General features: G+C 41.9%; 1 protein-coding gene across 1 annotated transcript in view; it reads right to left on the bottom strand.

The window, feature by feature from the left end:
• erich2 (glutamate-rich 2) overlaps positions 1–13580 on the bottom strand; it is a 52918-nt gene extending 39338 nt beyond the window's left edge. Inside the window, exon 1 of the mRNA XM_078404620.1 lies at positions 13445–13580. Within this exon, the coding sequence (XP_078260746.1) occupies positions 13445–13580 (136 nt within the window). The remainder of the gene's footprint in view (positions 1–13444) is intronic.
• Between the last annotated feature and the right edge of the window lie 479 nt (positions 13581–14059).

The following is a 14059-nucleotide window of genomic DNA, read 5'->3' on the forward strand; positions in this document are numbered from 1 at the left end:
TTGTACCAGCTTTGACATTCTTGCTAAGCTGACAGTAGTTAGGAGCCCGGTCGGTGTATGGGGATTTTGTCCACCCATTTGTCTAGCAAAGTGGGTAAAAATGACAGGCACACCAGACCTTCACAAATGCCTTACAACCACTATTGCAATTTCTAGGTGTGATTGCAGAGAAGTTATGCATTAAGGAAATTATACTTTGCCGTTCCAGTAAAATTATGTGCTATTAGGTCGAGCTGTTGATATCACTATGGTGCATTTGATGCTGCCTGCAATCTCTGTGAAGCACTTTGCTAATGCAGTAACACGACAAATTTGGAGCTGAAACCGGTCGGTGTCTGCAAAAGCAGTGCAAGGTGGGTTTAACTACAACTACAGCAGGCAATGTGGCCAAGGCACTACTTTGCATGTAATATATGGCAGATCTTTGATCCCATCTTCTTGGAGAAACTCATTTTTCATGGGCATTGACCTTCAAAAAAGTTGTCATATGAACTCTACTCTTGAAATATCCTTCTGACCCGAGCTCTTCTCAACCTCTTCCTTTGCCTCCTTGCTCATGTGTTTGGCCCCACATTTCTCCCTCCCCCCCCCCCCCTCCTCTTTTATCATGTTGGGGGCCAGTTCAGCTATTTATCTAAGTAAGGGGATGCAACAAACAACTCACACAAGTGTTTACCTTTTCCAAAAATGCCCTGTGTCACAAGTCAAAAACCTAAAGACACCTTTCAAATAGTTCTTCCTACTGTGAAAATTCTATTTTACCTACCCATGCATTGTTAGCACATAATTTGCTGTCAATTTAGAGTTAGAAAGAGACTGAATCATGATTTCACAGTAGGAACACAAGCATTTCAACTTGTTGCATAATACAAATCATGGCATATTTGTAAACTCAGTCTATAATTATAGTAGGTGGTTTATTGGTATCCGTGGCACCCAAAAAAAAAAGTCAGACATTATGCAGTTTAATTTCAGGCATGGATTTCCAAATTCTGACTATTTCTTAACTTGTTGTAGGAATAAGGTTCACAGATCACCATATCAGTTTTCGATTTTTCAACCAAATTTGACAATGCTCATTATTATTTGCTCAAGAAAATCTGTCTTGATTTTAATTGGAATCATATTGTACTTAGTTCAGAAAAGAGGGGAATTTAGAAATCTAAATTAAGAACTTGTGGACATCTGATGCAGCAACAGACCCAAGTAAATATCCAAAATGCGCGAATCAATATTAAATTTAAATATGAAATAAAATCAAAGCTCGAGAAGATTACATAATGAATTAAAATAAGAACTGGCATCCCAGTTTTAAGCTGGAAATCTGATTCATTTTACAAAGCCATGTCATGAGTCGTAAACAGAAAAATAAAACAAAATTGCTGTATTAGGCAGTTGAAAGAAAGAACTGAAAAGATTCATTCTGAAGATCAGGAGAAACAGGTTGCTCTCCATTCACATTAAGATTCAAATCAAATCGGACCCTTTGGTGAAACCTCTCTCAATCTGCTTTCCTGCATAGCCCTAAGTGAAATCATATTCTTCAATGCCAATTCATTTTCAGGTATAATGGAGTTTCATTATCCCTTGAAAGAGAATTGAAATGCATAAAATATTGCAATACAGAGCAATACTCAGGCTTCAGTATAGCAAAAAATAAAATGATTGATATCGGTCTGCGCAAGTGAAACTGATATCGTGTGAAATAACCTAGAGCTGATAGATTACCGTTCATCATGGATTTATCAGGCTGCTTCTTAACATCCTTGTTTTGTTCTTTCTTAGAAAACCTTTTTGATCCTTTTAACTTCTTCATTTCATCATTTCATGATAGAAGGGTTACCGAAAACAAAATAGAATACAAGTTATTCAAAATGCTTGAAATATCCTTCAGTAGAAAGCAGAATTCTCTAAAGGTTAGCCAGCATCTGTGGAAAGAAAGGCAGATTTTCAGCTTTTTGTGTCTATCTTTGGTTTAAACCAATATCTGCAGTTCCTTCCGACACAAGACCGATTTAACATTGAGTTGAGATTAACTTTAATCAATCTGGAAAAAAATTAGATAAAAAGAGGATGGAGGAATTGTGAACAAAATAAAAGGGAAGATATGTGAGGATGAGTAGAGATTTAATAACATGTAATAGTGGTGTCGGCTAAAAAGAAGATAATGAAGAGATTTCTAGAGCAGGTATAAATGGAAACAAATGCCTGAAATACCAGAGGAGAGAAAAACAAAAGGGAATACTGGTAATATGAGATACACAATTAAAATGTGCAGCTTAAAAGTGCAATGTGTTAATTCAGAAGTTGAAATCTTGTTTCTTGAGCTGAGACTGTGCTTCTTTGTAATAAGTAGAACTAACTCACTGAGTTACTCCAGCACTTTGTGCCTTCATTGTAATAATTTAGGTCAAAGTCAGAAAGGTCAAAATGGGAGTGGCATGGAAAATTAAATTGACAGATAACTGAAAATTCAGGATCACCCTAGCCGATAACATAGTCACACAATCTGCATTTAGTTTCCTCAATGAAGCAGATCACATTGTGTGAATTGAACATAGTCTAATGTTTTGCGAGCATTACAAATAAATTGTTGTTTCATTGCAGAGTGCTTAGAGCCGAGGACATTAGGAAAGGAGAAAATAAAAGGGTAGGCATTGCATCTCCTCGGACTACATTGGAATATGCTATTAAACAAGGTGAAGATGAAGATGGAAAACTGGTCCACAGTGATCTGGATGGGACCATCTCTTTGGAATGCTGAGACAGAAGTGAAGAGTGATTAGGAAATGTAACTGGTGGTGGCATCACTTTAGATATAGAGGAAATTGTGGAGCATGACCCATTGAGACAAAGATATGCGAAGAGACATGACAGCAATGGAGAAGCTGGGAGAATAAAATAGACTCATTATATGCATGGTAAGAGAAACTGTAGCTTATCAATCGATTTATAATGGAAACTGATTGCTAACCTATCGTCAGAAATAGACAATAGGTGCAGGAGGAGGCCATTTGGCCCTTCGAGCCAGCACCGCCATTCAATGTGATCATGGCTGATCATTCTCAATCAGTACCCCGTTCCTGCCTTCTCCCCATACCCCCTGACTCCGCTATCCTTAAGAGCTCTATCTAGCTCTCTCTTGATTGCATTCAGAGAATTGGCCTCCACTGCCTTCTAAGGCAGAGAATTCCACAGATTTCCACAAATGGAGACAGAGGGTTGCGAAAAGGTGGAAAATGACACTGCAAAGGTGACAAAACATGAGTTCTGTACGAGTGCAAGAAGCAGCGCCACTACAGTCATCAATTGAAGAAAGGTGACGGAATGAGAATGAAGTAGAATTGAAACAATAAATATTCCACGTATTCTACAAAGAGATAGAAGTGACTTGGACCCATACTGGCCTTCATTATTAGACAATGTCGTTCGGTGGCGAGTTAATGGACAGGGGGAGGTAACAAGAATTGCCATTGACCTGTCAATCAGCCTCTGCAGGATAAAGATCAGTTTGCCAAATACCATTCAGCAGCCCTGAAGACAATATTGAGATGGTCTAATGTTGAGCAAGATGCTGCAACTTTAAAAAGTTTGTAATAACAGCAAATGCACATACAATTTTGACCAAATGTTTGCTCAAGGTGTGGCAATGTCACGAGTACCTTGAGTCAGAGTCCCATGTTTTACACTTATGTACGTAATCCCTGATTTTAGACAGAAACTTTGCTATGGGCTGATGGATATTACTCCAGCTGCCCAACAATGCCAATCATGCTTTCCATCTTGCACAGCCTCTGGAGATACAAATTGTGTCTAACCTCTTCAAATAACACCAGAAAAGTGGGATAAGTTATGCCTTCAATTGTCTGCCTCAGCTTGATGCATTTTCCCTAAGAAGTGAAGTAATTGCATTGTTTGGAAATAAGGGCTTCCCCCTTATCAGTAATGTAGTCATGTCTTCAAATCTGTCTGTTAGGTTCAGCTGTTGATAAGGGCACATAAAATAACATTCCATAAATATGGTCTAAACAGCGCAGTTAGCTTGACATTGATAAAATGCCTGTGTACACTTCTGTGGTGACTGCCACTTGATCAACTTGACACAGGCACATCAAGGCTCCAGACCAAGTTTTCCAGCATGATTGATTTTCTACATATCTCTCTCTCCAGCATGATTATGATTATGTCTGTCTGTCTGTCTGTCTGTCTGTCTGTCTGTCTGTCTGTCTGTCTGTCTGTCTGTCTGTCTGTCTGTCTGTCTGTCTGTCTGTCTGTCTGTCTGTCTGTCTGTCTGTCTGTCTGTCTGTCTGTCTGTCTGTCTGTCTGTCTGTCTGTCTGTCTGTCTGTCTCTCTGTCTCTCTGTCTCTCTCTCTCTCTCTCTCTCTCTCTCTCTCTCTCTCTCTCTCTCTCTCTCTCTCTCTCTCTCTCTCTCTCTCTCTCTCTCTCTCTCTCTCTCTCTCTCTCTCTCTCTCTCTCTCTCTCTCTCTCTCTCTCTCTCTCTCTCTCTCTCTCTCTCTCTCTCTCTCTGCTGAGGGAGATACATTTTTTGACACTTCATCAAGTTAGGAAGGGAAGGAAGTTAAAGTAAGAAATAAAATACTTACTTTCAGTCTACAAAAGTAAGACAAAGAAATCAAACTGCAAACAATGTCCAGAGGGGATCTCATCAAGGCCCTAAACATGTCATGAGATACCCTTGCTCCTGGGGTCTCGACCCGAAACCTCACCCATTCCTTCTCTCCTGAGATGCTACCTGACCTGCTGAGTTACTCCAGCATTTTGTGAATAAATACCTTTGATTTGTACCAGCATCTGCAGTTATTTTCCTACACTACCCTTGCTCCTGTACTCATATCTTCTAAGATGCAGAGGATTCAAAGAGAAACAGTAGAGAATGACATAATTGGCATGAGTGATCATTGAGTCACAAAAGTAATGGCATTGATCTTCCAAATATTGAATTGGAGAACCCACAGGAATCATCCAAGAATGTCATAAAAACTACTTCTGACAGCATAGAGGCCATTGAATCAGTACGGGTGTCAGGGATTACAGGGGGAAGGCAGGTGAATGGGAGTAGGTGGGAGAGATAGATCAGCCATGAATGAATGGCAGAGTAGACTTGATGGGCCGAATGGCCTAATTCTGCGCTATCACTTATGACCTTATGATTGAAGAGTTGAGAGGTAATAGAAGAATCAGTGGATGTTGATTACTTGTGAAACAAATGTTTGAGACTCTGGATGGTATCTTAAAAAGACAACAATTGGATGAATAAAAATATATGGTGAAGGATAAGATATGGTGGAGAAGAAACAAGCCACTACTACAGATATGCTTCCAATATGCATATATATAAATGTGGAAACCGTGCACGTGATATCTAGAAGAGCTATTTAATAGATTGGAGTGTTGGATGAGACAATGACTTCAGAACATCGAACTTTTTCTCTTAAATAGTGGCATTAAATTTCTTGGCTTCTAATTTAGGTGAACTATTCTAGATTCTATATAATTTTGGAAGATTTGATCCGGGGTGCCCACTATATCCATACTGCACCCATAGTCATGATCGAACCATCCTACACAGTAAGGATTTCTATTCTACACACTAGGGACAATTTACAGAAGCCAATTAATCTACAAATGTCTTTAGAATGTGGGAGGTAACTGGAGCACCAGGAGAAAACCAACACAGGTTTTACTGCCATATCTTTCAATGTAGTTTCCCTATTCACTCCTCAGACCTTTATTGTTTTTTTCTTATATTTAAGGTCCTGATTTCTGATTTAACAAAATCTTTATATAAAATTCTACCAAATGATGATCACGCTTCCCAACCACCTGATTATTAATTTACCCAAGATATTAGGACTAAAATAGCTTGTTTCGTTGTTGGCTGTACACACTGACCTGAAAAATCAACTTCTATACACCTCATGAATTTGTCCACCACACAATTAATTTAATTTGCCTGATTACACGTTGATTAAATCCCCTTGCCCCTCCACTCCCTGTAGCCTTTGTTACATGCACTCCTAATTTCCTGATAATATTTTCTGTCCTTTTCTTAGGTTTATCTTAACTGATTCTCCCTATTTTCTGAGCCTAAATCACTTTTCTCAATTGCCTTTAGTCCATTCTTTTCCCCCCGTTTTGCTTATCTCTTACTTAACTTTTAGAAAAGTTAAGTAAACTAGTTTAATTTATTCCCAACATTCGTCATTTTGAACTAGCTATTGGATCATACTCATTTTTTTCTAGTGTTCCTTCAGTGCGCAAAGAAGGATCCTGACCCGAAACATCACCTATCCATGTTCTCCAGGGATGCTGCCTGACTCGCTGAATTAGTCCAGCACTTTGTGTCTTTTTTTCCTATTTGAACTATTAGTTTATTTATCCAGCTAGTTGTGAAATGATCCATGCAATTTTCAATTTTGTACTTTTACCATTTTCCATTGGTGCCTCTAATTGCAGTAATACTTACTGTATACAGGTGCTCCTCAACTTACGATGGTGTTACGTTCTGAGAAACCCATTAGAAACCGAAAATATCATGTCGAAATGCATTGAATACACAAGATCACGTGGCCGGAAGCGATCTGTGGTTCGCCATGGGTCGCTGCCGTTTGTACCACCGCAAAGTCGAAATATCGTAAGTCAAACATTGTATGGCGGGGAGCATCTGTATGTTTGAATGCTTCACCTTTTTACTGACTGACATTATCCATTTTACTTGGCCACACTACACACCCTTTACTCATCTTTTCTCTTTTACTTTCCAATTTTTCTCTCGAATGCCAGGACCAAAGGAGATTACAAAAAGTGGTGAACACTGTTCAGCCCATCATGGGAACTGATCTCCCCACCATCGAAGAGATCTATAAAAGGCGATGTCTCAAAAAGACACCCAACTTTATCAAGGACCCGCACCACCCTGGCCACATTCTCATTTCATTAATGCCATCGGGAAGAAGGTAAAGGATTCTTAAAATTGTGAGGTCCAGGTTCAGGAACAGCTATTTCCCCAACGACAATCAGACTACTGAACGCTACGAACTCTGAACTACCTGGGTTGCACTAGGGATTTGGGGTTTGCGGTGGGGGGTTTTTTGACACGATATTGAGCTTATTTATTGCATTTCTATTTTTTGTTTATTATATTATCTATTGATACTATCTTTACAGTTTACAGTTGTACTACTGCTGCAAGTAAGACTTTCATTTTTCAGTTTCAGTACATATGACTATAAAATATACTTGGCTCTTCACATTGGTCTTAGCCAGACTCAAGTGTAGGCCATCTGCACGGACTAGTTTCCACTTTTCCCAATACTGGTGCCAGTGCTCCGTGAATTGACAATCATTTCTTCCTGAGAGTCATATTTTCAAACAACTGATGCTATGCCAATTCACATCTAGCTCAGGAAGCATCATCTTTGCGGATCTGCTAGTAAGTTGGCCTACAGGTGCTGTACCACTTCTTTAGTTCTAACCACGTCACTGGTTTCTACATGGATCACGACAACTCATCTTCCCTCCCACTGCAAATTCCTCTCCGTCCTGAGGAAATGCCCTAACTCCACACCCATACAGCTGCAGGGAATGGTTGCTGAGCCATCACTACTAATTGCTTTTAACTCCCCAACTTGGCTCTCTGTGGCCACATGATGGGTTAACGAATGGTTGCTGAGCCACCACTACCAATTCCTTTTAACTCCCCCAACTTGGCTTTCTGTGGCCACACGATGTGTTAACTTTGCTCATTCTCCCTGCTGTTTCTGTTCCACACAGGCAATAATAATCTTGTGCCTACTGGACAAGTGCAAGGCCTGATGCTTCTCCAATGCTGCTTTTCTGAATCCACAGGCCTGCCTCATTCATAGTTACATACTTTGGTCTCCCTTCACTAACCGAAGAGTGAGTGCTTCCTGTGAAAAGTAATAATTTAAATAACTTTAAAAATCATTATTTTAGGAATTTTCCTTTAAAATGTTATCATATTCTTACCCTTACAGAAGGGTAAGAATATTCCTTTCTGCCAGATTGTGCCTAAAAGAACAAAGTTTGACAGTTACAAAATCTTTCTCAATATTCCTTCTTGGATCTTCACAAACACTGTCATATTTACCATAATAACTATTATGAATTATTTCCAGTAATCTTTCTATATGTTCAACCAGCTTTACTAGGAATAAACAATTCGTTTCATCACACAATTGAACACTCCGCAAAAAATGTAAAACTGGACAAATCCACCTGCAGGTTCTGATATTGTCCATGAGCTCTCATCCATTCTTGACTCTCGGTAGAATGGGTTGTTGGACGTTGAGGCTGTAGATGGTCTTGACGATCCTGAAGAATCCACTGATGTTGTGGTTGTCGCCTAGTTGCTGCACCTCCTTCGTTCTTTCCACCCACAACCTGTTCTTTTTGGTTGCAAGCTTTTGATGGACTGTATGTAGCATTCAGATTCTTGCAGATCTGTATTTTTCTTCCTCTTTCTTTTACGGCATGCTTCCTGAATTTGCATGTCATCCTCGCACAAGGGTCATCATCTCCGTGTCATCCGAATTTTAATAGAATCCAAGAATTCCACAGTCACCTTATTTCTTTCATATCCTGGTGGATTTCTTCAAATGTGAAGAGTTTCTTCACAGGTGCCAATTATGGAGAACCTCAGCACTGACAAGTCACTTATCAGTGACTATAATTCCTAATGATTAATATTCATTGGATTGGTTAAGGTACTGACTGAACAAAGCTTTCTACACAAGGTCTTTGGAGCCCTCCAACATTGCTTTATAAATTCTTACAAGTAATCCAGCTCATTCCTTCATTCTCTCTTACTCCATCCATACCACTCTTTATAGCTCCTCCCATCTATTTGTCCGAGGCACTGCATACAAATAAATGAGTAAAAGAAAGTTGTCAGCTTTTTTGTTTCTTCATTCATCCCCCTCATAAGTAAAAGAATATCTTACAAGTAAATAGGTACTGACCTTTCAAACAATCAACATAACATTACAAATACAATGATGTGATTTAAATGTTCTTTTAATAGTCAGCACAATGTAATTGAAAAAAGATTCAATTTTTGTCGCTCACATCCACCTCTTCCCCATAGTGTGAATTTAACCATAGTGCCGGTGCCGAAAAAAGCAAAGATCACCAACCTGAACGACTACCGTCCGGTTGCCCTAGCTCCGACAGTCATGAAGTGCTTTGAAAGGCTGGTCCTCTCACACATCAAATCCAGCATCCCTGACTCACTGGACCCACATCAATTTGCATATAGGGCAAATAGATCCACAGAGGACACCATCTCTCCGGCTCTTCACACTGTCCTTACTCACCTGGAGAGACAGGGCACGTACGTGAGGATGCTATTCATTGACTAGACCTCTGCCTTCAACACGGTCAACTCCACCAAGCTCATCACCAAACTCCACCAGCTAGGCCTCAGCTCGTCGTTATGCGACTGGATCCTGGACTTCCTGCTGGAGCGACCGCAGGCAGTGAGAATGGGCCCGCACCTGTCCTCCACTATCACCCTGAGTACTGGCACACCACAGGGTTGTGTTCTGAGCCCCATGCTCTACTCCCTCTTCACACACGACTGTGTTCCTGCATTCGACACCAACACCATTGTCAAGTTTGCAGACGACACAACGGTGATCGGGCTGATCACCAACGGTGATGAAACAAAATTCAGAGCGGAGGTGCAGAACCTGGCGGACTGGTGCTCTGATAACAACCTGTCCCTAAATACCACCAAGACCAAGGAGCTGATCATCAACTTCCGTAGGTTACATAACGGTCTTTATCAACGGAGACAGTGTGGAGAGAGTGTCCAGCTTCAAGTTTCTGGGCACTCACATTTCGGAGGACCTAACATGGTCCAATAACACTGCTGCACTGGTCAAGAAGACACAGCAATGACTGTTCTACCTAAGAACACTGAAGAAGTCTGGTCTACCCCAACAGCTGCTGACGACATTCTACCGCTGCACCACAGAGAGCATCCTAACACATGGCATCCCTGTGTGGTATCTCAGCTGCACGGAGGCAGAGAGGAAAGCTCTTCAGCGGGTAGTCCATAGAGCTCAGAGGACCATCGGAACACAGCTACCAGCCTTGGAGGGCATCTACAACACACGATGCCTCAAAAAAGTCACCAGCATCCACAAAGACTCTTCACACCCCTGCAATAGTCTGTTCGAACTCCTTCCATCGGGCAGATGATACAAGGCCTTCTACGCCCGCACCTCCAGACTCAGGAACAGCTTCATCCCCAGGGCCATAGCTGCTATGAACCGGTCCTGCTGAGCCGGATGTTCACAACGCCCAGTGATCCGGCACAGACCAGCGAGTGAGTGGATTGGCTGAGATATCCTAATTAGTCGAGTGGATAGTTGACTTGATTAGATAAAACTAATTTCAGGTGAAGCAGAGTGGCCTGTTGGGAGCGGCCAAGTGCCTTGAAGAGGTGAATACGAGTCTTTAGCTCAAGAGTCTTCGGTGAAGAGACTACATTTAATCGGTTGTGTGTTTAATTTAATTTAAATATTTAAACTTGCGATGGCAGGAATGTTATTGCAGTGTGATTGCTGCAGGATGTGGGCACTGCTGGTGTCATTGACCACTACACCTGTGGGAACTGTGTCCAGATGAGGCTTTTCAGGGACCAAGTTAGGGAACTGGAGCAATAGCTGGATGACCTGCGGTCCATCCAGGAAGATGAAAGCTTCCTTGACAGGACATACAGTCAAGTCGTCACTCCAAGGGTACGGGAGGTGAGACGGAAAGGAAGGGGATGAAACGAGTACAGGAGACCTCGGTGGAAGCGCCTCTAAACCAGGTACACCCTCTTGGGAGCTGTAGAGGCAGGCGACACTTCCAGTCCGAGCGGCAGACAGGAATCGCGGCGCTGAGGCTCAACCGGCGAGACCAACGTCAGGCAGACCCATAGTGGTGGGTGACTCCATTGTCAGAGGTGCTGACAGGAGATTCTGTGGAGACAGGCGAGACTGGAGGATGGTGTGTTGCCTCCCTGGTGACAGAGTCCAAGACGTCTCAGACTGACTTTGGAACATCCTCAAGAAGGAAGGTGAGCAGCCAGAAGTATTTGTGGATGTAGGCAAAAATGAAGTGGGTAAGAAGAGGAAGGAGATTCTGCAACGCGAGTATAGAGAACTAGCTAGGAGGTTGAAAAGAAGGACTTCTAGGGTGGTTATCTCTGGGTTGCTTCCAGTACCTCGTGCTAGTGAGGGTAGAAACAGGGAGATAGGGGATCTGATTGTGTGGCTGAGGAGTTGGTGCAGGGGACACGGATTTAGATTTCTAGATCACTGGGATCTCTTCTAGGGCAGGGGTGGCCTGTACAAAAGGAACGGGTTGCACCTTAATTGGAGGGGGACCCATCATTCTGGCAGGCAGGTTGGCTAGTGCTACAAGGATGGGTTTAAACTAAACAGTGGGGGGGGGTGGAGTCAACAATGTGGAAGCGCATGCGTGCAGTTAACGGGAAAAAGCGTGTAGGAAAGCTCACGTTTAAACTAACAGGGCAGGGGGATGGGAACCAATGCAAGGAGACAGAGGGCCATAAAAGGAGGACAGATGCAAAAGGTAGAAGGGAGATGAGGAAAACAAACCTGAAAGCTTTGTGCCTTAATGTGAGGAGCATTTGTAATGAGCTGGATGAATTGAATGTGCAGTTAGTAGTTAAGGAATATGATATAGTTGGAATTACGGAGACATGGCTCCAGGGTGACCAAGGCTGGGAACTAAACATGTCGGGATATTTGATATTCAGGAAGGATAGACAGAAAGGAAGAGAAGGTAGGGTGGCATTGCAGGTTAAAGAGGAGATTAATGCAATAGCAAGGACATCAGCTTGGATGCAGGAGAATCGGTATGGGTAGAACTGCGAAATAGCCAAGGACAGAAAACGCTTGTTGGAGACTACCAAACAGCAGTAGGGAGGTTGGGGATAGCATCAAGCAGGAAATTAGGGATTCGTGCAGCAAAGGTGCAGCAGCAGTTATCATGGGTGACTTTAATCTACATATTGATTGGGCAATCAAATTGGTAGCAGCGCTGAGGAGGAAGATTTCCTGGAATGTATACGGGATGGTTTTTTAAACCAATATGTCAAGGAATTGACTAGAGGGCAAGCCATCTTAGTCTGGGTATTGTGTAATGGGGAAGGATTAGGCAGCAATCTTGTTGTGCAGAGCCCCTTGGGCAACTGTGACCATAATATGGTGGAATTCTGCATTAGGATGGAAAGTGACACTGTTAATTCAGAGACTGGTGTACTGAACTTGAAGAAAGGAGACTTTGAAGGTATGAGACGGGAATTGGCAAGGATAGACTGGCAAATTATATTTAAAGGGTTGAAGGTGGAGATGCAATAGCAAAGATTTAAATTCCGCATGGATGAACTCCAAAAATTGTTCATCCCTGTCTGGCGAAAAAAATAAAACAGGGAAGGCGGCTCAACCGTGGCTAATGAGGGAAATCAAGGATAGTGTTAAATCCAAGGAAGAGGCATATAAATTAGCCAGAGGAAGCAGCAAACCACTGGGAGAAATTTAAAACTCAACAGAGGAGGACAAAGGGGTTAATTAAGAGAGGGGAAAAAGAGCATGAAAGAATGCTTGCAGGAAATATAAAAACTGACTCTAAAAGCTTCTTAAGATATGTAAACAAGGAAAAGATTAGTGAAGACAAATGTGGGTCCCTTACAATCAGAGACAGGTGAATTTATAATGGGAAACAAGGAAATGGCAGAACAGTTAAACGAGTACTTTGGATTTGTCTTCACTAAGAAAGCCACAAACAATCTCCCAGAAATACCAGGGGACAGAGGATCTAGTGGGAGGGATGAACTGATGGGAATCCACAAGAGTCAAAAGAGTCATATGTTCCAGATAGAATAATGAAATTCTTACAGCACAACAGATGTAAACACAGTACACTGTGAACAATATGATAAACGAGAGCAAAAAAAAGTTCAGTGTGAAAATATACACAAACTCAAGTACACTAACACATGTATAATAAACACACATACTTGAAACAAACCATAGTAGTGCAATAGTAATAATAAGTCTATTGTAGTTCAGAGCTTATTTGAGGTTGTTGTGTTTAATAGCCTGATGGCTGTAGGGAAGAAGCTGTTCCTGAACCTGGAGTTTTCGGGCTCCTGCACCTTCTTCCCCATGGCAGTGGTGAAATGAGCGTGTGGCCAGGATGGTGTGGGTCTCTGATGATGCTGGTTGCCTTTTTGAGCCGACTCTGGACTGGGCAGTGTTCGCAACTTTTTGCTGTCTTTTTCGTTCATGTACTTTCAAGTTGCCGAACCAGGCCTTGATGCAACCAGTAAATATGCTTTCTACTGTACACCTGTAGAAGTTCATGAGAATCCTCTTTGACATACCGAATCTCCTTAATCTTCTCAGGAAGTAGAGGCGTTGATGTGCTTTATTTATAATTACATCAGTGTGCTGGGTCCAGGTAAGATCTTCGGAAATATGCACGCCCAGGAATTTGAAGATTGTGACTTTCTCCAACATCGTCCCGTTGATATAAATAGAATTGTGGGTCATCATCCTTCCTCTTCTAAAGTCCACAGTTCATTGGTTTTATTGATATTGAGAGCCAGGTTGTTGTGTTGGCACCATTTGGTCAATCGTTCGATCTCACTTCTGTACTCTGACTCATCACCATCTGTAATTCGCCCAGGTAAACTGTTGAGACTGAAGGTAGATAAATCCCCACAGCCTGATGATCTGCATCCCAGAGTACTCAAGGACGTGGCCCTAGAAATCGTGGATGCATTGGTGATCATTTTCCAATGTTCTCTCAACTCTGGATCAGTTCCTGTGGACAGGAGGGTAGCCAATGTAACTCCACTTAATAAGAAAGGAGAGAGAGAAAAAACGGAGGAATTATAGACCAGTTAGCCGTACATCGGTAGTGGGGAAGATGCTTGAATCGATTATCAAAGATGTGAAAGCAGCGCATTTGGAAAGCAGTGACAGGATCGGTCAAA

This window comes from Rhinoraja longicauda, chromosome 8, assembly GCF_053455715.1.
Source record: "Rhinoraja longicauda isolate Sanriku21f chromosome 8, sRhiLon1.1, whole genome shotgun sequence".
Taxonomy (NCBI): domain Eukaryota; kingdom Metazoa; phylum Chordata; class Chondrichthyes; order Rajiformes; family Arhynchobatidae; genus Rhinoraja; species Rhinoraja longicauda.